This window comes from Macaca fascicularis, chromosome 3, assembly GCF_037993035.2.
Source record: "Macaca fascicularis isolate 582-1 chromosome 3, T2T-MFA8v1.1".
Lineage (NCBI taxonomy): Eukaryota > Metazoa > Chordata > Mammalia > Primates > Cercopithecidae > Macaca > Macaca fascicularis.
The window spans coordinates 96,230,417-96,257,646 of NC_088377.1; the positions used below are offsets into that span (position 1 = coordinate 96,230,417).

Sequence of the window (27,230 nt, forward strand, 5' to 3'; positions counted from 1 at the left end):
AATAATTCGCGTCCTGGGAAAGTGAAGGCCCTTTCTGAATTGGGAAATTATAGAATTGTAGAACTGAAAAGATTCTAACAAGTCCTTATTTTACTGATGGGGAAACTGAGTCCCAAAGGGGTGAGTGGGAAGGTTCCGGGTCACATAACTAGCCATTGGTAGAGGTAGGACAGGACCACAGGTCTCCTCACTCCCAGGACAGTGGCCTTGTGTTCACCACAATCCCCCCACGGCACATAGAATCCATCATCATGCCCAAAGCCCGGAACAATCTAACAGCAAAGGCAAAACTTTTAAAAATCCCAAACACTTCACTGCATTTTTCCTAAGTCTTGGTCAAATTATTTTACTTAATGATAGAAGTTTGAGATAAACACACAGTTTGGTTATAAATGAAATCTTGCTTCAATCTCTGAAAATTTCTGTGTTGGAAAAAAAAATTCTCTTACAATCTCATGTTTTTCTGGGCATATGTTCTGTCCGTTCAGTTAGTGGGCTTAGTTATTAGAGACAGCTGTGTCTATTGTTTATGAATATTATGGATGCTGAAAACCTAATAACAAAACCCAAAATTCTCAATAGTCCTCTCCCTCTCCTGTTCTTGAACTTGACACTGAAAAGAAATGCATTTCCCATCAATGTCAAAAAAGAGTCACTCCTAGCATTTGCCAATCACATTCATCACCCCAACTGGTGGGGAAAAGATCCCTAAAGTCAACCCAGCCCTATAATCCAATATGTGACAGGATACTAAATGCTTGTTTCATCAAATGACAGCATGACAAAAATTAAGATATGTATCAGTATGAATAATGTAATGAGAGTAATTTTTAATATTCATTTTGAAATTAAAAAGTAACTTTTCTATTATTAAACGTTAGTTCTTAAAATATGACCAAAGGATACTCCTTCATAATGAGTAACTGCTTTTGTTAATGTTTGACTACATTACACATTTATATTTAATCAAGCCAAAAATGAAACAGCTACCTTCCTCCTTTTGCCTAAAGAGAATGGCATGGATAAACTATAGTTTTCCTTTTTATTCATTATGGATATCAAGTTTTTCTATTGTTGAATTCTAGCAATAGTCAGAGGTTTAAAAAGTCCTCACATAGTTTTGTAATTTAACATCTGGAGCATAATGTGGTTAATCATGATCACATTGTCTGACTCTGTGTATCATAGAGAACAGAAGAGAGGCACAAGAGGAAAAAAAAAAAAAGTAGTAGTATTCTGTGATAGATGTGTTTGACACTGGAGCTGACTCCTGGTCACTTCTACCTGACATGGGGCCCTGTATATGGAAGATGTACCCAGATCACAGAGGCCGTGTCCTCTCCAAATGGCAAAGTCTGCTCAGTATTTCAAGTTGGCTCTTCTAAACCACAGCTCGAGACCTTAGGTGGATTTCAGAAGGATGAGTCACTGCGTATGACTCAGTATAGGCTCAGAGATGGGCTTGAGAAGGGAATGTTGGATGGTGCAGAGGAAGTATTCTTCTCCTTGTGTGTTTGTGGTTCAGCATCCTCCAATCTTTAGGGAGGATTGTGGCTCCCTGAGATGCAAACACATCGAGGCTCACACACCAAACAAGTGGTACCATTTAAAATTCCACTCTGAGGGAATGGTGGTAATTGAAGCCATTCACAGGCCCACAAAAGCACTGCCACCCTCCAAATCGAACATTTGAATGACATTTAAAAGGTGCCAAAATGTGTAATCAATTCATTCAAAAGATATTTCCTGAATATCTAGTGTGTGCAAAATTCTGGGATAGTTATTTGAGGAGAGACTAAGATAGCGATGAAAATGAGTCATGGTACTTTACTAATACCAGGCTATCGTGCAGAGTGCCTGATGGGAATGGAAGAGGGGAAGCTCAAGTGGAACCAGGGACAAGGAAGTGGAAGCAGGTGGGGAAGGAGAAGGAACAGAAGGGCACAGGAGGGGAGCGGAGCCATGAAGCACAAATGAGCAAAGGAGCAGGGAAAGCAGCAGGCCCAGAGGTACCAAACTGATTTTTTTAACGAAGTTATCTGGGTAACAATGGAGAAAAAGAACAGAAAGTTCTGGAAATGTCCTAAAGTACTCTGAGACTAATATTTTATCCTATTTTGTTGACCAAAAAAAGATTTCTTTTATTTTCATTAATGAATATTTCCATCCTCATCCTCTCACAACACAGAATGATACATTCTTAGACATGCTGTCCCCTGAGCTCACCCCCGTCCCATCCTCTTCGCACAGCTACTCTTAAGTCTCCTTACCAGCCTTTTGCAACGGTTTTGTGTGGAGCCTCTTCCTCTACAGATTTATCATGAATCTTTGATGTAACCATGCTCATTTAAACCATGAATATTTTCCTACAGCCTTCAAGATGGACATCAAGATCCAACTAGGAAGGTAGAAAAGTTCTAGACTGTAGAACTCATTTTCAAGAACATGGATACTCAAATCAACAGCTGTAAGACTATTTAGCTAAATATTCACTGTTTCCTATGTGTAAGACACTGTACTCAACGTGTGAGGTACATTATGCCTGTCTACTAGGAACTTAAAATCTGAAACCCAGAACAACATCCTGGGAAAAGTAGAAAAAGACGGGCAGAGGAGCCCAAATGAGAACCAGGCTTGGAGAGTAGGGGTATACTGGATAGTTCTCTTTCTGACCCAAGAAGGAAAGAGAGAAGACTGGAGAGGTTAGGAGGCTGCAGAGCCATGAGTACGAGAGGAAGCACTATAGAAACTCAAAACAATGACTCATCAGTATGGGAGCAGGTACAGAGGGTCACAATCTCAAAATGAAGGAGTTAGAGATGGAAAAGAAGGAGTTTAAATAAAGAAAAGTCTTGGACCAAATAAATGTGGGAACTGACAATGCTGACTCACTTTTCTGTTTTTTAATATATTTGGATCAAGATTTGAGAAATAAAGATTGGAAGAAGACATGGGATTTTAGCAAACTATGCCGTTATCCACCATGCCATATGCACGCTAAGGTCAAATGGCACACAAAGCACTGTTTCAGTGTTTTTAAACACATCTTAACACATCAAGCAGAGGATTAAGGTTCTTCATACACATATAAACTTCAATAAAACTTTAACTACCCAATAGAAAAATTAGAAATAAAAACACAATTTATAGAAAAAAACACAAATGGAACATTTGAAAAACATATGGAAAATGCTCAGTTTCAGAAGCCAAATGCCATGAAAACAAGATTCCCAAATGGAAAATAGTTATGGTACAGAAAATATATAGTATACATCTTTACACTGCTTACTGGAGTAGGAATTAAGTCATCGATTTGAAGTACTTCAGCAACACACATACACATACCTTAAGATATTTGATTCCTTGACCCACTAATTATAGAACTTAGCCAAAGGAAATAATGAGAGAAACAAAAAGATTAATTTTCAAAGATATCTGTCACATTATTCATAAGAGTAAAAACTGAAAATGTTAATTTTATAACAGAAAATTATGAAATTATGGTTTTATGGAAATACTATGTAGCCATTAAAAGTATTCTCAACTTTTTCATGAAATGGAGACATATTCACAATATAATGTTAAATGAAAATAACAAGGATATAAAACTACCTACAGAATTATATGTACATATGGAGGGAAAAAAAGTTACAAGGAAACATATTAAATCACATTAACAGTAGTTATCCCTGAGTTGTACAATTATTTTCAATTCTCAATATATCTAGGCTTTTAAAAATTATCATACAATGCTTTACATGTGGCAGAAGAAAGGCTGCATTATGGTTTTATTTTCACAAGTCAATAGATTGTATTTGGCTGAAAAGGAAAAGTGAATTCCTCTTCATTTTTGAATGCTCAAGGCCTAATATAGTGTGTAACACAGAATAGACCCTCAAACATGGTTAAGCTAACAAAGGACTGGCTGGCTGTAGAGGCAAGACAGAGATACAAAGATGGAAAGAGGAATGGACAGATAGTTTTAAAAGTCTTCAGCATTTAGTAAAATTCATATCTTTTCTAGGATTTTTAGGGGATAAAAGGAACTCATAATTTGACAGACCTTAGAGAAAATAAAAGGATGAGGAAGAAAATTAAAGAAATGATCTTTTCGAGGATACAACGAAGTGAGACTTAATCAGTTGAGCTAATTCTTCTACCAACTCTAATCCCTTTTCCAAATTTCACTCACATCTATAAACACATCTACTTCTTAGACAGATAAGAGAAAGTAACTTCAAAAGCAGTGACACAATTTCTCCTTCCACCTACCAGGAGGATAAATTTACATTCTCAGAACCACTGAAAGCTATGTCTAGGTGAACCCAACTCCTCCATAAAATCTCCAAGGAGAGCTATCAAAATTAATGCTTAAACTTCAGTGGACTACTGCAAGGGAGAGATAAGCCCACTGGATAAACAATTTTTTTCTTTCTTTCTTTTTTTTTTTTTTGAGATAGACTCTTATTCTGTTGCCCAGGCTGGAGCGCAGTGGCGTGATCTCGGCTCACTGCAACCTCCACCTCCTGGATTGAAGCAATTCTCCAGCCTCAGCCTCTTGAATAGCTGGATTACAGGCACGCCCCACCAAGCCCGGCTAATTTTTGTATTTTTAGTAGAGATGGGGTCTCACCATATTGGTCAGGCTGGTCTTGAACTCCTGACCTCGTGATCCACCCACCTCAGCCTCCCAAAGTGCTAGGATTACAGGCATAAGCCACTGTACCCAGCTGGGTAAACACTTATTTTTATCTATCTTTGGACGCAGAGGCAATGTGGGTGGCTCTGCCCAGAAACTATCACATTTTCTTTGCGTATGCATAACTTCTTGGTAAGGAGATGCATTATAGATTATGTTTCAATTTTCCAACTTACCTGAGGGTAACAGGTATGTGTTCTTCACCCACACTGGCATTATGGTGACAAAGGCTTGGGCTCAATGCCCAAGGGTGAAATCTGGTATGAGTTTAAACTTCCTTAGACACGTGAACTTCGGAGAGACGAAGTGTAATTTATTATTTTATTGTGTTAATATTTCTTGCACCAGATTTGGGTTTTTTCCCCAATGTTTGCATCACCATTTTATCTCCCTCAAAATGACTGGTTGTTCTTCACTCCATAGACTCAAATGCCATTTCCCAGTTTCAAATCTCCACCAACAATTATAGATAATATCTCAAAATTACATTGGTTGGTGCAGGGAGAGTATAGACAGAGAGAAATGACATGGAGCGTTACAATCAGGCAGTTTAGGGCTTCAGTTCTTGCTAGCTTTTTGACTTTAGGAAGGCTATTAAACTTCTCAGAAGCTTGGGTTTGGCTTTTTTTAAAAAAAAAGAAGCTAAGACCTTCTAGGCTGCAGAACAATTGTGAATATTAACAGTATATACTATATGTACCTGGCACAGGGAACACATTCAGTAATAATAACTATTATTATCAATAATTCCTCAATAAATAAATCATTTATGGATTTCTTTTCAAACCATGCATTTTCATATAAATGCTCAAATGTCAAAGAAACATTTCTTTTCCAACTTTTTCCCTCTTGTGCTCATTATGAAGTCGATGTCTCCCGGTGTAGAAGAATAGCTTTACAGAATATTTCAGCTACAAACAAATTATATAAAGAAATAATCATAAGGAACCACAAGCCATTAAAATAAAAACATACATGAGGGTTAAAATTTAGGATTTGTCCTGAAAACATTTAAGTCCAGGATGAGGTAGAATTTAAAATATATAACAATTATTCCCAATATTTTTAATATAAAAAAAATTGAGCCCCCTACTGGTTTCAGGAACTTGCTAAAAGTACTCAACTTGCTGAAAGTACAGTCTAGTAACACAGATAACTATGCTCGTGAACGTTTTAAGATGTGATTTAAAGCTCTTGCCTTACTGTTTTCTGTAATTCTAAACTAACATACCATGAAATTTTCCCAGTCCAAATCAAGCCCTCACACTGAATGACCCCTCTTAAGCCAGATCCCCTAAAACCTCATCCCAACTTTGCCCTCTTTCTTCCAAAAAGCTACTAAGGCTCTGTCAAGGTAATGATCAATGACTATGGTAGGCAATTAATTCAGCTGTGCCTTATAAACAGGTCATTTTGGTGGTATTTTCAAGAAACCAGAATTTGACATCCCATAACAATAGTTGTGCATTTGCGGATTCAATCTAATGACAATGGCATTACAATAGACCTTCCGCTAGAAGCCTTGGCCGACAGGTAAACCACAACTATTCGGATTCTTTCTAATTAAAACACCAAGATTCACAAGCTTATTGTCCAGTCACAAAACAAGCAGAACACCAGCTACTTTTCTCAGCAAGTTGAAGGCCCCTCCTAGTGGCCAAGTGCTATCCAGACCTTTAAGAAAACACTTTTTTTTTCAATTGACTGTTCAAAATCAAGACCTTTTTGTCCTCAGGGTGATGGTACATCCATAGCGCAAAATGGAACACTGCAGCAATTACACCAATATTTCAGACTAGTTTTGAAAACTCCTCTGGGGCTTTTTGGCCCACACTAGTTAGATAAACTGCCCACATTGATCTAATTTGCTCAATAATTGCTCAATTCTCCAATTTATTGCCCAGATGTAGCCAAATTTCTCCCTGTGGACAGGGAAGATATATTGACAGCTTATGACTAAAATGCATCAAATTGCACATACTATTGCAAGTAAGGCAGAGGCCATGAGAGAGGGTTTAGGCACCGAAGGTCCCAAGTCCCCAAGTCAAAGGAGAAACAGCACAGTCGGGCACCACGTGACCACAGAAATGATGAGGCATCTCTTTGCTTCCTACTACAGAGAACCGCTATCTGAGCTGGAGACGCTGGAGCAGGAGGAGGTCAGTCATGTCTCCCATATACTTCAGAGCAAGGTCAACTCTGAGGATAGTGGATTCTACTCTTTCAAAAGCTCTGCCACAGTGAGTGGCCCTGATCGTTGGTGACTGCTTCCTGCCACCACAGCTTCCGGCCACCAGAACTTGTAGGGATCTTTGAGACCTAGGAACACTTTTCAAACAAGACATCCTCAGGGAAGTCATACACATTCCATACCAAACAATTTATCATAAGCTCTACAGCAGCTGACATGAATCCCTCTTCCTTTCTGAGCTCATCCACGATGACATGCATCTCTCTCTTCTCTCCTGACTTGGTGAAGACTAAATGTTTGGGGTGGGTGGGGAAAGTAGGAGAGACAGAAGAGAAGCAGTGGGGGAAAAGAAGGAAAATAAAAACCAGCATCCATTCGTTCATGAATTCAGCAAATTATTATGTATACTCGTTATGTGCCAAGCACGGAAGATACAGTCACCATTTTACCCTAATGGATGGAGTTAAATAAAACCATCACAAACAAAAATATCTAATTACAAATCATTTTCGATGTTTGGAGAGTAAAGTATGGGGTGCTATAAAAGAGTCTCCCAACAGGAAGTGATCTGGTCTTGGGAATCAGAACAAGCTTCCCTAAAGAAGGAATGTCTGGGCTTTGCAGTGCCGCATGAGTGGGTGGAGACTGTCTAGGTATAGGGCGATGGGAAGGAGAAATGGGAGGAAAAAGAAAAAGCAGCCTAAGTAAAAGCCATGAGATACAAGGCCAGTGCTTCTCAAACTTTATTTGGAAAATGAACCTCTGGGATCATGTGGAATGGCAGATTTCAATTCAGTGGGCCTGGAAGAGGGACAAGATGCCGCATTTCTAACGAGCTCACAGGTGAGACCCACGTTGCTGGTGGGAGTCCTCCCTTTGTGTAGCAAGGATGGAGAGGTTCTGTCTGAAGGCCAGAGTGGCCAGAGCAGAGAGGACAAGGATGAGGGACAGTGATGAAGTCAGAGAGGTTGACAGAGGCTGGACCCTGCCTGGCTGCTCAGAACATCTTCAAGAATCCAGTCTAAGAGACAGGGAAGCCATGAGGATCTCCATTTTCTTTGCTTTCTTCAAGTAACCTTCCTTGGAGTTTCATTTTCCCTGGGAGACAGCACTTTGCAATATCTAAAGTGTAAGTGAGAGCAAAGGTGTTTATGGACTTCAGGGCTTCTAAGAGCCAATAAAGCACAGCTCCTTCATCACAGACAGCCCATTAACAACCCATGTTTATTGGTAAAACTCCTCTGAACTTAATACGCCTTTGTCAGCAAAAGTAATTGATCTTGGCCAGTTAATTTGGCTGGTTTTACAGACAGAGGACTTGCTGCTCTTTTAAGAGTGTCCTAGCACTCTGTGGGCTATACTCCCTCCTGTAAGCAATTTCCAAGAACACTGAGCCCCTGGGGTTCTTAAAATAGTTTGGTAAAAAGAACACAAACATCTCTCATTGGCACCTTGGTCTTTAGTCTCACAACATTGAAGACAGGTTTTACAGAAATATCTGTGCCAGCTGCTACCATTCTGTTTCCTGAAAAGTTGACTGAACAAAGCCACACAAAGCTGTTTGCTGTACAGTTAAGCAGGTAGGAAGCCAAGGTGTGCTTTAACCAACACTCAGTATACTTTATAAACTACTGTTTGCTTCAGTGTTAGGAAAGAATCCTCTTTCCATTTAAAAATGAATACAGTGCTTATCTGCACTGAACACATCTCATAAAGAATGCACTCTAGTATGACTCAGACTGCTATATGGAACAGCTAATGGGACTCAAGCTGTCACTCCCCTGATGAATATCGGGACTCTGAAGAAGTGATTCTCTTGGCTCTTTTATTTCCATAATGGGTAAACAGGGATGATGCAGTTTAACAAGTGATAAGAAAGCACTACGTTTTCTGAGTGAGTCATGATGATAGTCACACCTAAAAATGTTAGGTCTGCTTCTGGAATGGATAAGAGCAAAAGGTTGTGAAATCCCCTCCAGATAATCCGCAAATGTTATCATGTTCTCAATTGTCTGGAATGTCATAGAGATGGACCAGCTGAAACCAGGATGTACAATCATGTGTGAGGCATTTGTTTCATGATCTCAGGAATCCATCTCAATAAGACAGTGTCTTCCTGGTGGTCTGCCTCTCTGTCACCACATCACAAAAACATCAGTAGACAGATTTTCACAAATTCAGAGAGTGTAACTAAGTGGGTTGGACCACAAATACAAGCCACATGGCATATACAAGCCACTTGCCAGTGGGGACACCATGAAGAGTTTGCAGTTCATCCACTGGAGCTGGATAATACCCCCGAGGGATGCTTCACACACACACACACACACACACACACACACACACACACACAGTTCCCTAGGGTGTGCCCCCAAGGCAAACAGTAAGCTAGTGATAAGGGGATATCTGACCAGAGTTACTCTCCCAGGCAAGAATAGGCTGGCCAGCTTGGAAGGGCAGAAGCTACAGGATGGAAGAGGAAACATTACTCTTTCTTAGTGTACTACATCAAAAGACAGCAATAGGAAAGAAGAACGGGGACAACATTGTTGAGCACCTGCCAGTGGTGCTAAGCACAGAGGAAGAGGGAGAGAAAGATGGCAGGGAAGCTATAGCAAATGAGAGCCATGGAGCCTCAGGAATACAAAAGAGAAAACATTTGCTTCTCCTTGGGGGAATCATGTTCTCAGGGAGTTGCAGTGGGGTGGTGATAACAGACTTGGAAAGGTCAAGATTCACCAGGTGAGCAAGCAGAAGAAAGGAATTACAGACAGGGTAGCAGCATGAGCAAAGGACTGGAGGCAAAAGAGAGTAATAGGTTTGGGGAAAAGCTAATGGCTTAGTCTTCCAAACATGTTTATGCATATGTGTGTATGCATATGCGTCTGCACATATACGCATACATATTCACAAATATATGAATGTATAGATGTTTATGTGCATATATATGGACACATATGCACACATATATATGTTGTAGCTGACTCTGTTGCTGCCGTACCCACATCCTCTCACCCTTACCACTTGGTGCATGCACATGCCCACACTTCTAACTTCCAGTCCAGTTAGTCCCTGATGATATTTTGACTTAAGCGATATGGATTCAGTAGAATATGTACTTTTGAATATCCATACAACTATTCTGCTTTTCACTTTAAGTACAGTTTTTAAGAAGCTTAATGAGCTATTCAATACTTTATTATAAAATAGGCTTTGTATTAGATGATTTTGTCCAACTATATGCTAATACAAATGTTCTGAGCATGCTGAAGACAGGCTAGGCTAAGCTACAGTGTTCAGTAGGTTAGGTGTGTTAAATGCATTTTTAACTGAAGATATCTTCAACTTACAATGCATTTATCGGAGCATAATTCCACTGTAAGTTGAGAAATATCTGTTGTTGTGTTTCTTCCTCTTGCTGCTAAAGACCACTCTGCCACTTGAGGGGTAGGCTGGAAATGCTACCCAATCAAGACCCCCAGGAGCAGCCCTCAACCAAAGCCTGGTTGGAGTTGGTGTGTAGACATTTCAGTTCTCTCCCTCCTTCAGTGAAAACATTCTGAGGCATGAATTTTACACTGGCTTCCAGACTTTCCCCAGCAAGACTAAGCTCTGGTCACACACAATGGTAGCTCACTTGGTGTCAAAGTCTATTTGTACTATTATAACAAAATATCTGAGAGTGGGTAACTTATAAAGAACAGGAATTTATTTCTCACAGTTGTGAATGCCGGGAAGTCCAAGATCAAGGTGCTGGCAGGTTTGGTGTCTGGTGAGGGCTGCTCTCTCTGCTTCCAAGATGGCGCCTTGTTGCTGCAACCTCCAAAGATGAGGAACGCTGTGTCCTTACATCGCAGGAGTGACAGAAGGGCAAGAGAGATGAACTTCCTCCCTCAAGCCCTTGTATAAGGACACTTGGCCATTCATGACAGCAGAGACTTCGTGGCTTAATCACCTCCTAAATGTCCCACCTCTTAATACCACCACAATGGCAATTAAGTTTCAACCGAGTTTTGGAGGACATTCAGACCATAGCACTTAGTGACATTCCCTCAACTGGCTGCTTCTTCATCCTTGTCTCCCCTCCACACTCTTCTGCCCATGCCTTCTGTATCTCCCAAATAAACTACTTACACATATATACTTGTCTCAGGGTCTGTTTCTGGGGCATCCAATCTTAAACATGTGTATGTTAGAAATGTGTTGAGAAGTATCTTAGAAATGTGTATGTTTGTATTTGTATTTATAGGCATGTTTTTATATACTTATATATATGTGTGTGTGTGTATAGATACATGCAATTATAGATATAGAGATACACAAACAAATATATAGTCACATAAATACTATATACATGCTCCAGTGCACAATAGGTTTATATTTCTCTATATATACATCTTTCTATTTTTACCAAAGCAAAACAGGTTTTTACATACAGTCTTCATTTGTACAAGGGAAGCTGCAGCCTAACATTATGAACACCCCTCTGGCAGCCTCCTCAGTGGGGCATGTGGCCTCGCACAGGTCCCATCTAAAACCCTTCTTCAGCTTTGCCTCCTCACGCAGCAAGACGGCACCCCACACCTGCACGCACCTCACATGCCAAAGCTTCCAAGCTGGCTGCCAGGGCAACACTGGCAAACTCCACGCCTCCTAGTTAAACTCCATGCCTCCAGGCCATACATTTGGAATATTCCATTCTAAAGTGAACAACTCCACAGTTACCATCCTCAAGAGAGGGCCGTTTGCTGCCAAGACATTACTTTTTATTTTAGTGTACTCCATCAAAAGGTAGCAAAAACGAAAGAATATTAAAAACCAGATTATTTTACTAACAAGCTACCAAAAAGCGAGCTTACACCTCAAATGTGTGTGTTCATAAAAGAAAAACGGCTCTCATGACACTCCCCATACCCAAGCTGGTACACAAATGTCCTATCCTCAAGCAAGAACTCCATTGCCTCTCCCATTTATTCTGTTAATCTAAAGACTGATATCAGGAACATAATCAAAGTCATCAGTCGCCCTTTGAGTGCTGAGGGTGGCACTGCAGAAAACTAGAAAGAATACAGGAATACATGAAATTAAATACAAGGATATGAGAAAGGAATAGACTCCAGGTCTGGCAAGAACTCACTAGGCAGGAAAACTTGGTGTTTCATTCATCATGCATTGTGTTTAGAAACATATGAAATTAAAACGCCTGCAGTACATTTTGGTTTGTGACCCCTGTACATATCATCTCTAAGCTCATTTCCAGTTCCAGCACTGGAGAACTCGGCTGGCTGTCATTGGTACAGCTGCAGGAACTTTCCATTTTCTTTACCACCTTCTAAATTTCCTCTCCAAGGAGGCTCAGCTGCCTGACCTTGGCACACCTTTACCCAGAAAGGCAGTTCGTTCAGATGCACATTTACAATTTCCTATTGAAATATGCCTTGTTTTTTCTCAGCCTACTCCCAGAAGCATAAGATTATTTTTAAAAAATTATCAGAAAGCTGCGTAGTTTACAGTATGGAAGAAATAAAATTGAGAAATGGGTAATATTTAATGGCAAATAGAAATCATTTACATAAAAAATAAAGCTATTTAGGCCAGGCATACTGGCTCACATCTGTAATCCCAGCATTTTGGGAGGCTGAGGCGGGCAGATCACTTGAGGTCAGGAGTTCCAGACCAGCCTGGCCAACACGGTGAAACCCCATTTCTACTAAAAATACAAAAATTAGCCAGGCATGGTGGCGCATACCTGTAGTCCCAGCTACGCGGGAGGCTGAGGGAGGAGAATCACTTGAATCTGGAGTCAGAGGCTACAGTGAGCTGACATAGCACCACTGCACTCCAGCCTGGGAGACAGAGCAAGACTCTGTCTCAAAAAATAAAAAATCAAAATTAGCAGGAGAGGAACAACATGGCGATTGAGTTGGAATATGCAAGCTCATGGCTATTTTCATGAGTACTTTGTGTTTTTTATATATTATTATATATGTGATGTATATTATGTATATTGCATATGTTTTATATCTAGATATATAGACACATACATATATACTCTCTTCCTCCCTCCCTTTCTTTTTACCTCCTTCTACCCCATACAAAAGTCATATTTCCTTGGTCATATTTCCTCTAATCTGTATTCTCTAGGTTGGGTGCATGTGTACTGAAGGGAGGAGGAAAGATTTTCGAAAAGACATGTAGAGAAACAACAAATGCTATGATTTATGATGATCCACATATGATTCTGTTTTGGTGAAATTAGGATGCTAGAGTTACCCATGTATTTTCCTTTTAATATTCTGAGATGCAGACTGAGTCACAAGTGACTTGGAAAATGTATGTTCTTTATTATAACAGATTAAAAGCTTAAAAAATAGAGTTTGTACTAATTCCCTACTGTAAATAACTTGGAGCAGCTGGTTAAGACTAGATTCTCTGTCACTACCACCACCACTGACTTCACCCTAAATTTAACATATATTAATGAAAAAGATCCCTTTAAAATAATAGCATGTGCCAAGTTCTTTTTTATATCTAAGCTTGTTGGAGAGATCGTTAGTATATGGCTTAGAATTCAGTAATGCTTGGAAAGACAAGCCTATGACTTCGTCTGATTCCTCCTCTGCCCTGAACCCACCATTTCAGGCGATTTCCTCCTATCCACTCTGCAACCTGTAAATGAGCAGCCCTCAAACCAGGTTCTCACCCCTCAGGATGCACAGAAGCAAGCTGTGTTTGTCCCCATCACTTTTTATTTGGCTGCACTAAAAAAACAAGCAGCTGCCTCAGTAAGAAGCTCCTCAACCCCTGAGGAACAGAAAATCCATGCTTTCCCCAAAAAAAGGAGGCACATGGAGGAAAGGCAGCCTCTCTTCCTCATGCTTCGGAGCGGAGTTTCTCAATCGGGAGCAAGTTTGCCCTCCATGGGCCAATGGGTGGTATGCAGACATTGGTGGTGGTATAGCTGGAGGGGTTTACTGGCACCCAGTTGGTGGAGCCAGGGGACCCTGCTAAACATCCTGCAATGCACAGGACAGGCCCATGAAGAAGAATTTCCCAGCCCAGAATGTCAGTAGCACCGAGCCAGGTGGATGAGCTTTTCCCTCGGCTCCACATCAGGAGGGACTGACATTTCCCCAGAAAGGAGTCAAGGGAGAGGCTGTAGAGACCAGGGGTGCTCTTGGTGAGTACAAGCAGCGCTTAGCCCGAAGGACACCCTGCGAATATCCACAGCAGGACTTACAGTGCAGGAACACTTGGTACATTTGCTTCCTTCCGGCTGAAATTCCTCTCCTTCTTGATACTGCACACCCTCAAACACACACCCTGGAAAGCAGTGAAGAGTTTAGAATTAGGGCAATTGGCCACTGTCATTCAACCTGACACAATCCTTCTATCCACAGTTCATCCATTGCCTATCTCCACCCAGCCGAGTGTCCTCTTCAACCAGTGGACAAGATTGCTGCATAGTGTGAAAAGAAAAAAACAGAGGCAAAAGATGGGCATGGGACCCAAAACCCCAAAGATCCTGGAAAACAAATAAGACATTGGAACCCAGGACAGCCCAAGGGGCAGCAGTGTACCATAGAGAGCCATGCAGGGAGCTGTGTGGTGATCATGCTGCCCACTGCCAGAGGGACCAAACCCAGAGGGGCCAGAGGAGGCAGATGGAATGCCAAGGGAGAGAAGTCAACCATGAACTCAGAGCAGATGACACCAGGGGCTCCACTCGATGACTACCTAAGAATGGCACAGCCTCTACCACATCCTAGGTACCCCTACCTCACTCCATATCCCCAATGATCCTACAAAGTAGGGACTTTCATCACTCTTTTCACAGATAAGGAAAATGTGGCTCAGAGGGGAAAGTAACTCACCCCAGCTGGCAGGTGGCAGAGCTAGAATTAAAAATCATTTCTGACCCACCTGCTGCACTGTTCAGAGGACCAGGTACAAAGGCAAGAAAGGGCAGAGGCAGGACAGGAGGTATCACATGGGTTTTCAGCCCCACACTCTCTGTTAAAGGGGCTGTGGCCCCCTCCAAGCTTGAGCTAATAATAGGACCAAAACCCAGGAGGTGTCCCCTATTCAGAAAGATGTCCGGGACACTGCCAAATTCCAAAGAGAGGTCATAAATGGCAGGACGCACAGAGCAGACAGGAACCCTATGTCACACAGGCCATGGGACAACTATGAGTTAACAGCAAAGCCACTTTCCTCAGGACTGACCTCACAAGATGCTGGGCCAGGACAGCTGAGGTCACTTTCTCCATGGAAGACAGTGCTGGGAGCAGAGCTAGCAGTGGGCAAAACTTAGCCAAAGCAGGGTCTTGTGGAAGACTGCTCCATGCCCCTGAGAATGAGTGTTCAAGGCCTGCCAGCTAAAGCCATCTGCAGAACCCACCAAGCTCTTGGAGCTGCTGGTTCCTGACAAAGAAGAATGGGCATTACCCCCACCTGATCTGGCCACTGACCTTATTCATCTTAAGCTAGATACAGAGCCCTTTGTTAAATGGAAGACATGCAGACAAGTGCTACTGAGCCTGAAGTTGCATTTCCAAGTGAAACTGTGGTTTAAAAAAATGCCCCAGGCATAAGATCTGTATTCTAGTGGCATGCAGAGTTAGCAATCAAGCAGCTCCTTGGTATTCTCAGTGATGCCAGAAGGCTTGGTAAGTGTGGGACCCTCCTAGTGGCTGTATCTCAGCACTGTTACTATGGCAAATACCCAGTCGTCTCTCTTTAAGGTGCACTTCCAACAAGGCAGCTTCAGTTCTTTCATACAGGTTTGCACCACTGATTTTGTCATACAGATTGCCAGATTAACTATAACAATCTACACTTGACCACTTAAAGGAATTTTAAATGAAAATTCTATGCAAATTGTTTCCATCACAACCCACCATTCCTGAGCAAAGAGCCCAGCGAAAAGGAAGGAGCAGTCGACCAAGAATGCCCTAAAATCTGCTTCGGGAAGAAACTGACCACGGATTACGTGTTTGTCATTACACAGAATGCCATTTCCTGATCAATGCCAGTCCTTCCGAGTGACCAAGGAGGATATCCAAGGCTTCTCTTGACTCTCCCTCTCTAGATTTGCCTGAAGACTCCCTCACAAGACAAAAGATAATGCCTCGTGGATACAGTTCCTTCTGGATCCTCCAATTTGCATCCCAAAGGCTGGCCTTTGAAATTAAGGAGAGGGAATGAAATTGATTCATGACCCCATAACTGAGGACACAGAGCCTGCCCAGGTGTCAGACGGCTGGTGGGTGACACTGGCACACCAATTCTTAAAGATTTGCCTCCCAGACCACCTGGACCTAAGCTTCTCAATTCTTGCGGTGTGTACGGGCATGGGAGGTAGTGCCCTATGGTGGTCAGAAAAGAGGAGGGGCTGGATCCCAACCCCATCTTTGGCCCTTACTCACTCACAGACCTCAGGCAGGCACTTATTCTCGGTGGGCCTAATTTCTTCTTGTGTAAACAGTGGATGGCTGTGAGGACTTAGCACTGTAATATGAGCAGTCATGGAGTTCAGCCCTTTCCTTCCTAGAAACCCAACCAAAAAGAGAGTGGAAGAAGCAATGGCTCAAATATAACTTCAATTGCTGAAATAGATCACTCTGCTGTTTGTGTACCCACAGTTTCAAAGGCAGCCTGAAAATACGACTATCTTCTAAGTGAGGAGAATGTTCTACAGAGTGAAATGTCTTGGGCTTGAAGTGTTCCATTTCATTATTGTTGGTCCATGACGGATCCCATGGTTATGAGGAGGGGGCAGCTCTGAGTTGATTCTGTGTCAATAAAGCAACAGTCGGCCAGGCACAGTGGCTCACGCCTGTAATCCCAGCACTGTGGGAGGCCAAGGCAGGTGGGTCATGAGGTTAGGAGATCGAGACCATCCTAACAGGGTGAAACCCCATCTCTACTAAAAATACAAAAAAATTAGCCAGGCGTGGTGGCGGGTGCCTGTAGTCCCAGCTACTTGGGAGGCTGAGGCAGAAGAATAGCGTGAACCTGGGAGGTGGAGGTTGCAGTGAGCCGAGATCGTGCCACGGTACTCCCGCCTGGGCAGCAGAGCGAGACTCCACCTCAAAAAATAAAATAAAATAAAATAAAATAAATAAAAAATAAAGCAACAGCCTACTCAACACAACTGAATTCATATTTAAGAGCTATGACATTTTTAAATCTGTATGGTATATAAAATATGCTCTGTTATCAATGTCAGGGTTGGCTATGTATAGAAATTATCTGGGAGATCTGAGACCCCAGAGTTCCTCAGAGATTCTGATGGAATTGGTCTGGGATGCAGCTTGATCATCAAGATTGATTTTTTTAAGGATTTCCAGGTGACTCTGGTATGCAGCCTGGACAACTACTGATCTCATTGAATAAAGATCCTGTAGGCATTTAAGGATACAGTTAGGCGATACAAACCTTTCAACGCATTCTGAAGGAAAAGCACTCAAGCAATCTCTGCTTGATAGACACAAAATAACTGAATAATGGAAAAAATAATGTTACTTTCAACCAGTCTTTGGCTTTCATGTAAGCTCATGAACAATACAAGCTTTACAGAAATCCCAGTGTGAAAAAGGAGCTGAATAAAGACAGCCAGGGGAGCTGAGGAGGGTTAGACATAAGTGGAAGCTGGCTATCCTTGTCATTCAAGGGTGAGAAAAGGCTGAACTCTGAAAGGGACCATGCCTTTCAGACCGCATGGAGGAAAGCGACAGGTGCCTGAGAATGGAGCAGGAGCTCATCTCTGCAGAGTGTCCAGTGGTGCCTTAGCCACTTCACAGGAAGTTTCCAAGAACAGAAGGCCCTTTGGAGATTAACCTCAAAAGCAGAGCAGTAGTTGTATTACCACTCTGGAAAAGCACTCAGAAAACAACAACAAAAACAACAACAACAACAACAACAAAATGCAGAACACCTGTCGGAGACTTTCGGCCAGTGGCTTAAGAGATCAGGAAAAATCTCTCACCTCAAAATCCCCAGGCTTGTATGTAAGGGCAGGAAAAGATGCAGGAGGCCTTTGTAATCCTGTTCAGAAAAGTAAAAGGAAACGTTCCAGCCACTGCAAAGGAAAGATCCTTTTGCTGTCAGCTAGAAAGCAGGTCCCTCTAAAAAAGACAGAGGGTTCACCTTGTTGAACCACACAGAAAACTGAGACCAGCAAAACCCTAAGCTAAATTCACTTAGGGACACAGCTCTCAGTTTTCAGAAAACATCTGGTCACCTCATCACCACGGCGAGCTCTGGCCAGGATTTTGCAATATGAAGCAGTAAAAAGACATTTCTGGAAGCCAGAGAAAGCCACAGCCTTTTCTTCCAAAATAAGCATTACCTGTGGCTCTGTGTAGTGGAAAGCAGACCTCGGAGCCTGGAGAACCTGCATGCCAAGACCTCCAGCACATTGCATTCATGCTGGGCACACCAAGGAGGCCAAGCGGATATTTCTATGCAAAGGAGCTCACTCTCTAAACCCATTAGGTACACAGATGTAAAGGGAAGAAAATTTCCAGCAAGAGGGGTTGGGAGATTCATGCATCCCTGAGGGAACACACAGAGATTTCCAGCCTTCCCTTCCTAAGAACGTTACCTGGACATGTGGGGCAGCACATTCCCAGATGCTCCAAAGGGTTTTTACAGTGAACAACACAGCGCACCTCAGACTCTGTGACAACGCCCTCCTGAAACACAGAACACCACAAGCAAAGTCAGCCCGGAATTCCCACGGAGTTACTACTTTTGGAAAGTGACCTAAGTAGGAGAAGTGTCCAAGCACAAAAACCGCAAAGCTTGGTGGGTGTCAGGGCAAGAGGTATGAGACACCAACGAGGTGAGATCCAGGCTCACCCCAATCAGTGCTCTAGAACTCAGTGCAAATCTGTCGCTTCTTATTTTCCCTGTCTTTGCTTTCTCTTTGGCCCTAACTTCTTGCTTCCTTTTAAATCTAGTTTTTAAGACCTTCTTGCTGTCAGTAAGTACCCAACAGAATCTAGCTGCTCATTCACAGTTGTTTTAGGTTTTCCACACTCCTATACTTTCTGTCATTGTTATTCATGTCAAGCCATTAATGGTGAGGCACAGAGTATAAGCATCTTAACCCAGACTAGCACCTGGAGAACCTAAATCTTACCAACCTTCTAGAAATAACTAGACCAGCTCTGCAATCTTAGAAATGTCACTCTGCCTCACACAGAGCCTGGGTCTCAGTTTTCCTCAAGCATCAAAGGAAGGGATTAGACAAAACTATTTTTAAGTTCATATTATATATGTCAAAATAGAGACTTTAGGGCTTAGTAATAAATCAAGTGAGTCTCAAATTGATATTGGGACTCTAATATCACCTTAATGTCAATTGAAACATTTTTAGAATTAATTTTCAGAGTTGGCCTTCGAAGGGTTTTCTCCAGATTCTCTACCTATTTTGTAAATGGATTTGTGTTTTATTTTTGGTTTGGTTTTTGTTGTTGTCTGTGATGGGAGGGGTGGCACAGGCTGAAAACAAACATAACAAATTGACAACTAGGTCATTTTCTTCATCGTGTCTGCTACCACATCATCTCAACCCAACAAGAAGGGCTACATCCTAAATGTTTTCACATCATGTCAGGCCTGAGGTTTCCACTCACTGGAGAATTTGTTATGGCTTAAATCACATGGGAAAGAAAAAAAACAACTAAGGTACCAGCAATATATAACATCACAAAAAGATCCATGCTTTAGTTATGTAACTGAAGCAATGCAAAAAGCTATGCATGGCCCCAAATCAATTTTCCTTCAGTATCTGCAATCCAGATGGAGGATTTAGGTTAGTTCCCAGCATGAATTTCCTGTCCATGATCTTCAAATTTTCCTCTTCCCATAAGAAATTAAAAGCAGGAAAATAAAGGTAAATTTCTCACCATCAGAGCTCCCTTGGTAGGAAGATATAAGAAATAGGTAAAATTCAATTCAAATGGATCTAGGCCAGATCGTTAGACTTCCTGTCATCTGTCTTGAGACCTTGTTGTACCCAGTCCATGCAGGCGGTCTACCAGAAGCATTTTTAATAACAGTTTGGCTTTCTGCTTACAACTACCCCTGAAGAGAGTACTATTTCTGTTTTATAGGTGGTTAAAGTGAGGTACAGCAAGGTTAAGCAGCAAGTTATGTGAGTGTCAGAATCCATATTTCACCTATTGCCCTACACTGTATCCTCTGTTGCTGATTTTGTGCCCTGAGAAAAGAAGAGCATGCAAAGAGAGGTTGCCATTGTGTCATTCTGCAGAGAAGCAAGAAGACTTCCCTGACAGGTGCCAGTAAATGGCAATTTCCTGCATTCCAAGATAAGGTCTCATACCTAAAGAAGGAAGCAAGTCAGTAGAGGGAAGGTCCCAGCTGAGCAAAGGAGCAGCCTTTGGTAGGTCCCTTCACCGCAGCTTGCTTTTCTGCATATTGAATAAATATTATCCTAGCTAGCAGGGCACAAACAAGGTTTTAGAAAGGAGGAAAAATGAAGGGCAAAGTTCCTCTTGGGTAGGTAACATCCACTTTTTGTGCCCCATCTTACAGGTCAGCATCTCCTGACTTCCAAGGCTGCTGGACTTTAAGATCTCTTTCAACAGTAAGTAGAGATTCCTGCATCACTCTTTCTGGGCCCTACTGACCAGAGATGCTAGGCAATTGGAGTTTCAGGGTTAACAATGGATAATGGCTTAATGTGTTATTCAGTCAACAAAATAGTTCCTCCCATATAATAGCTTCCACTTAATTTAAACAAAGTCTTCACCCAAAGGCAGCAAAATTCACCCATGGCTGGTCCATGCAACTTGAGGATCTTCGAAACCTCTGACTCTTACATATGAATACTATGCTAGACTCCAGAGGATATGTGCTTGTCTTGTTTAGCATTGTAACCATGGCTTTGGTTTTCTGAGTGCTCTATCAAAGAGTGGAAATTTTGTTGGTCAAGAGTCAGGGCATGGGTAAAGTGGTATAAATTTTGGAACATATGTGGGATTTTGGTGTTATGGAAACTTATTGCTCTCATCCCTTTGCAGTATGACACTGATTGGACCTGCAATCTGGAGCAAAAATCCAGCAAATATTTGTTGATTTAATAACTTATTATTTATATTTGTTTACCTACTGCTTATTTTAACAAGTAACAGATTTCCTACATAAATAAGCTGAATATTTAACTAAATAAATAGCTGAAGTTCTTATGAATGAACACACCTATCGTGGCATATAATAGGAGTGTAACTACATAAAATTTAGATTTCAGTAAACTAAACGTCACTATGCTTAAGATAAGAGCAAGGAGAAACATCCATTATTATATTAACCTTTCAATCTCCTTTAAATGCAAAAGCATATCCTTGGACAACGAAATGGGGTTAGGGATAAAATGATTTAACAGCACCTTCTCTACAAAGAAGCATTTTTTAGTTTTGTCAAAATTAGATGAGCATAATTTTTAACAGAGTACGTACAAAGAGATTTTGTGTGCTTGTTTTTTTTAAAGGAGGAGTTTGAAAATTTAGGCTTTTCATTTCTGCTTTAGTTTATCTTGCTGTGTTTAACACCTGACAGGGTTAAAGCCATGTGGAATCACTGCTCTTTTCAGAGTTCAATAAGGATCAGCCACAGTGGACTCCCTAGTTGCTGAATTGGTGGTTTTTTAATTTGTCAGGTTGAAATCATCGAGTTACGGTATACTAATTGCTTCAATGTAATAGTTTACAGATTGGATCCAGTTCAAAATCTTTCTAAATCAAAGAAGGGAAACATACATCCTTTAACAAAACCCCCTTTCTGCTAAGAGGAATTCATGTTTTGCTCAAAGATGACTTCACAGGAAGACATGAATTTTCCCCAAGGACATGTGCATCTTCCTGGAGTTTTTCCAGGCACAATTGAACAATGGTGGACAATTCCGCTATGTTTCTGGAAGCAAGTTCTACACAATATCTATGCTGCACCTGTCTCGTTATGATGAATGTCACAGTAAGTACACACAAGAATAAAGTTGCTTTTTCATTGGTTTTTCATTTTTGTTTGGCCTTTTTAGGGTTTTGTTCTGTGCTGTGTGAAGGGGTGACTAAAGCGGACTCTATGGATTCCTTTTTACTAAAGAGAGAAATAGTTGAACTTTACCTGGCACTGGTGTAGAACACAAGGCTCAGCCGGGCTCTGCCATTTGAAGGAGCTGTTATAGGTATTTCCTTCATAGGTGCAACCTAGACAGGAGACACAGAAGCAGGAAGAAAGGCCAAGAATGGATATGGGTTTCCTTTACTGTTTGGAGCAAAATAAGTTGTGTTCTCTAAGCCCAAATTAGCGATCACAGGAACCACCATGCTCTTTGGCTACTTTTTCCCAAAACACAACTAAGCCTTCTAAGTATCCACTTGACATTCACTTACATTAATTCATTGACTACTGAAAAGATTAACCTCCTGGATTATATCATCAAGTGTAAAGCCATAGATTAATGAACTCTCATGGCCAAAATGTATAACCTTATGACTTGACTTATGCCTAATGATGTATGAGGAGTAACAGAGCTAAAAACACCACTATGAAAAGGGATCTTACATGAGATTAACTTAACTCAAGATCAAGAGTGAAGCTTAAAACATGATAGAAAATAAAAGCAGAAAATGAAAATACAGGAATTGAACGCAAAATTCTATACACATCCAAGATTGTTGATGAGCTACTGTCTTCACCAGATAAAACGTTCAACTCTTACCTCCATTTCTAAGAACTATAATTTCATATTTATTTTTTATATTACTTTTAGGTAGTAAATTAGATTAAGCAAATCTGAAACTACCCAAGTATGGATTATCACATGTTTATTCATTGGCAAAAAGAGAAGTCAAAGGCCAGAGATCCTCAAAAGAAGAAATAAGCCAGTTAGCTTGAGTCTCTATGGAAAAGGGCCAAAGAAACAATAGTGTGGAAATCACAGCCTAGGTCTTGAGTCAGTTTGTACAAATACCCCTCCACGCTGTGGGTTACACAATCTAGGAAGATGCACCTGGCAATGCCTATAGTCACTGTATCCTTAGAAGCCCATTAGGCAAAGAGATTTACCAATACATAGTCTGGATTGCTTAATACAAAAAGTACAGAAGCAGGAACACACACATGTGATAATGCAGAAATAAAAGGGCCTGGCTCTCTATTTCAATGACTGATTTCTGGCAAGCTAATCAACCTCAATTCACATCACGTTTTTCTTGTCCAAGACGCAGAGAAGAGACTCACTCCTTCCATGAGAACTTTTAGATAATGCTGTGGTTAAAAAAAAAATCCCTCTTAATACATTCAAGCAGAACAACAAAGGACTTAGAAAAAACTCAATAGATGTTTTCATAAACTTGGAACTATGATCTGAATTCCCAAAGAATTATGAATGATTGAAAAGGGCTCATTAATACTCTGCCTTCTAGTTCCTACAAATCAAATTACTAAAGTACACAGCTGATTGGAAACACATTAGGGAAATGCTTTCACTATATATTTTTTAATTTCCTTTGCATGAAGTGTTACAGAGATAAAATGTTCAACCACAGGAACCCCTAGCACACTACAAATACTTAGGCCAAACCGAGAATGAATACAGTAAATTTTCAACAATGAAAACCAATATAAAACAATTTGGTCTAGCATAAATCTTACTGAACAAACGCACTTACAAGAGACGTGCCATGTGCATGTCTGATCCACTAACACAGACTCATTCAGATAATAAATAACTTGCTCCGAGAGATGGAGGCGGGGAAATCAGAGAACCAAAGCCAATTCATGTTAAGTCCAAGTAAATATGAAACGCCTGCCAAGTCTGCCAGTGGAGTTTCCAAATATGTTATATATTTTCATCATCTGAATTAAAAAACTGAAAGAAAGGGTAACTTTTTGCTGCTAATAGTGCAGGCAAAGATCTTGCCTTTTTTGTTTTAGAGGAGGAAGTGTACTACAAAATCCATGTGGGCCAGGGTTAAGAGACTGTTCCCAAACAATGCCAGGTCATGTGCAAAGGGCTCCCAGGAGGAGCACCAGGCCGTCTGAGTTATTCCACTCTTTATGGGATAAAAGGTATTGGAATAAATGGTCCACAGTGCAAGGAAACCAACAGTGTTTTCTGCTTCAAATAACTGTCAGTGGGAAGCCTTGTTCCTCCGCCATATTTTACCACATAAAGAAAGATTGGACAATAATACTGGAAAATCGGACGAAGGTCACTTTGTGAAGTGCTCCATTGCTTAACCAACCTTGTTTACATGTCATTCTATCACATCTGAGTCCATATAACAGATCTTCTCAAATGATGGATGAATCTGAGTGACTGAATAGACTCCAAAACATCTCTGAAAATCTCTTTAGTAAATGTAATCCACACCTTTTCCTTCTTCACCTACCCTCACTACCATCAACTACTTATGGAGACTTCAGTACATCAAGCATTAGAGTAGATTTCATATGTAAGAACTCTCAGAAAAAAAAGATAATTAAAGAAAGGACATTCTCATTGCTCTTTGGGTTTATGTTCTAAGATAAACATGTTATTTTAATTCATGAAAGTAGCTTGAGCTAAATGAAGACTCAGTTACACATACAATCAAAGAAAACATTATATGTACTCCAAAAATAAATGACTTCTTATTTTCTGTTAGATAAATTTATTTACAATTAATTCTATTTGCCACCAACTTTATGCTACTAATAGGGTAAACAGACAGTATCTTGCCCTATTTTTATTTAAATTACAGAGAGATGGAATACACTATCTCTTATTGGCCATGGTAGAAAGAGATGCAGACAAAATTTTCCATCATACATCCAGGCATTGCTTCTCAAACTCCCTCTAGTGAGAGACCAGATTTGTTTTTGTTTTTGTTTGTTTGCTTTTTGGTTTTTGTTTTGAGACAGAGTTTTGCTCTTCTCTCCCAGGCTAGAGTGCAATGGCATGATCTCGGCTCACTGCAACCTCTGCCTCTCAGGTTCAAGTGATTCTCCGGCCTCAGCCTCCTGAGTAGCTGGGATTACAGGTGCCTGCCACCACGCCCGGCTAATTTTTTGTATTTTTAGTAGAGACGGGGTTTCCCCACATTGGCCAGGCTGGTCTCGAACTCCTGACCTCAAGTGATCCGCCCGCCTCTGCTTCCCAAAGTGCTGGGATTACAGGCGTGAGCCACCGCACCCTGCCTTTGTTTTTGTTTTTTAATCCAGTGTGGACTGATACTTTGATAAAATATAATAAAAGTGATCTACCAGAAAAAAACTGAATTTCAAAGAGACAAAATATAGGCCTAACTCTTATTATTACATGTAATAGGTACAGAATACACTACCAAATTATATTAAACATCCCTGTTTACTGTCCATTTCTGTACTCATCTTATTGTAGACCAGCACCATGGACCACATTCTGGGACACATTCTGGGTTTAATTGCATTGAGAGGTATATTATGGGAGCAGGAGGAACAACTCAATGAAATAATGTAAATATATTCAAGTGTTGATGTTTAGAATAGAAGCAAACTTACAGATACTATAGTTTATCTCCTTCTTTTTACAGATGAGAAGATTTGCACAAAAAGGCTAAAGGGCTTACTCCAAATTAGAAGAAATTAGATTTGAAACTAACACTAGAATCCAGGTGCCGTGTGAAAATTACATTTTTACAACCAGGTCTAAATTGCTAGTATTATTTTAGCATTTTCCAATTCAGCATAATAACCTTTGCTTTGAGGATTTCATGGCCCAGGAATAAAACCAGCATTTGTCCATATAAAATTAAATCATAGCAGATCTAGTAATTAAATAAAAGAGTAAGTGACTGGAATAATTAGATGACTGGTCAGGTAAATATGCAGCAACCAGTAAAGTAGCTTTTTTTTCTTTAAATATTTAAAAGAAACTCCCTACAAGGGATTTATAAACATTCATGAGTTTTCTTCTAGTGACAAAAAGCATTTGAGATTTTATAAGCTTCAATAAAACCATCAGTACTGCAGCAGGAGGTGTCGTAATTTTCTGATAAAATCACTACGATATCTTTAAACCAGCAGTTCTCAAGTGAGAGCGACTTTGCCTTTCACCCTAACCCCTACCCAGGGGACTTTGGGCAACATTAGGAGACATCTCGGGTTATCACAGCTGGAAGATACGGAGTGCTATAGGTATCTAATGGGTAGAGGCCAGGGATGATGCTAAACATCCGACAATGCGCACCAAGGATTAACCAGCTCAAAATTTCGATTGTGCCAAGGATGAAAAACCCTGATTTAAACCATCACTCAAAGCTCAATGGTTGTTCCTTACATCTAAAATAATACAACAATGAGCCTAAATCAGCTACGCTTTTCTTTTGTATATATTTTGGCTTTCTTATGTTAATTCTTTTCAGGGTGGGAAAGAACTCCAGAGTATTTGTCCTAACATTCCTATTCTTGTGGAGAAGCTTGGCGTAGTCAACTAGTCAACTGAGAAAACGGGGCAACGAAAACAGGAAGAGCACAAATTAATTGAATCCACAGTTAAGCAATAAAACTCATTTTTCCTATTAGTTGTGACCTTTTTCAGTGGCCACATTATCCCCAGGGAGAAAGAATACCACACATTTTCATCATTCTGTTGTTAAAATAGCTGTTAAAAATCATCGGGACCATAAAAAAATGGCATTGGCCTTCTAATGAGCCTTAGCTGTGCCTAGTTTCTCCCATTTAGTCTTAATCCTCTCATTTTTCACATTAACATCAGTCAAATGGCAAAGAACTGGATCTTACCATTATGAATAACTTACGCCCTGCTACCCAAAGCCTTCACAACATGCCCCCAACCTACCTTTCCAGTTCTTTCCCTTCATCCCTAGAACTCCATGTCATTGCCTGGGGTTACCTTCATAGTGAATTCGCAAGCTTCTGAATAATGCACGTTCAAGTTCCTCAGCTAAGGCTATCTGGCTTCCGACCCGACCATCCCTCTGCTAAAACTTTACTCTTTTGTGCTATAGCTGCCTTCTAAGGGCCCAAGAAAAAGACACTCAGTTGTTATTGTCTGGAGCCTCTTTGTGGAGGGCTGACTGGGCTTTCCTTCTTCAATGCCCTCCCACACCTTCTAGATGCTCTCTCCCAGTTACCTCTCCAGCCTCTCTACTCCAGCCTCAGCTTAGCTGCTGGTTATTTCTCGCCTGCCTGTACTATTGCAACAGGCTCACTGACTGTTTCTTCTGCTTGTGGTAGGGACCTTTCTTAAGCCATTCTCCTACACAGCTGTCACTGTGTGCTCTTTCTGGCCTGCTCATATCATTCACAATGACCAATGGTGCA

At 40.9% G+C, this 27,230-nt stretch overlaps 1 protein-coding gene across 10 annotated transcripts in view; it reads right to left on the minus strand.

Moving 5' to 3' along the window:
• BMPER (BMP binding endothelial regulator) overlaps positions 1-27,230 on the minus strand; it is a 247,035-nt gene that overhangs the window by 162,694 nt on the left and 57,111 nt on the right. For all 10 annotated transcript variants that reach the window (XR_012432543.1, XM_074035245.1, XM_074035243.1 and 7 more), the window contains 3 exons: positions 22,044-22,126; positions 18,499-18,589; positions 14,131-14,213 (listed from right to left, as the gene is read on the minus strand). Coding sequence is in view for 9 of the 10 variants with exons in the window: in XM_005549818.4 (XP_005549875.2) it covers positions 14,131-14,213; positions 18,499-18,589; positions 22,044-22,126 (257 nt within the window). In the remaining variant the exon portion in view is untranslated. The remainder of the gene's footprint in view (positions 1-14,130; positions 14,214-18,498; positions 18,590-22,043; positions 22,127-27,230) is intronic.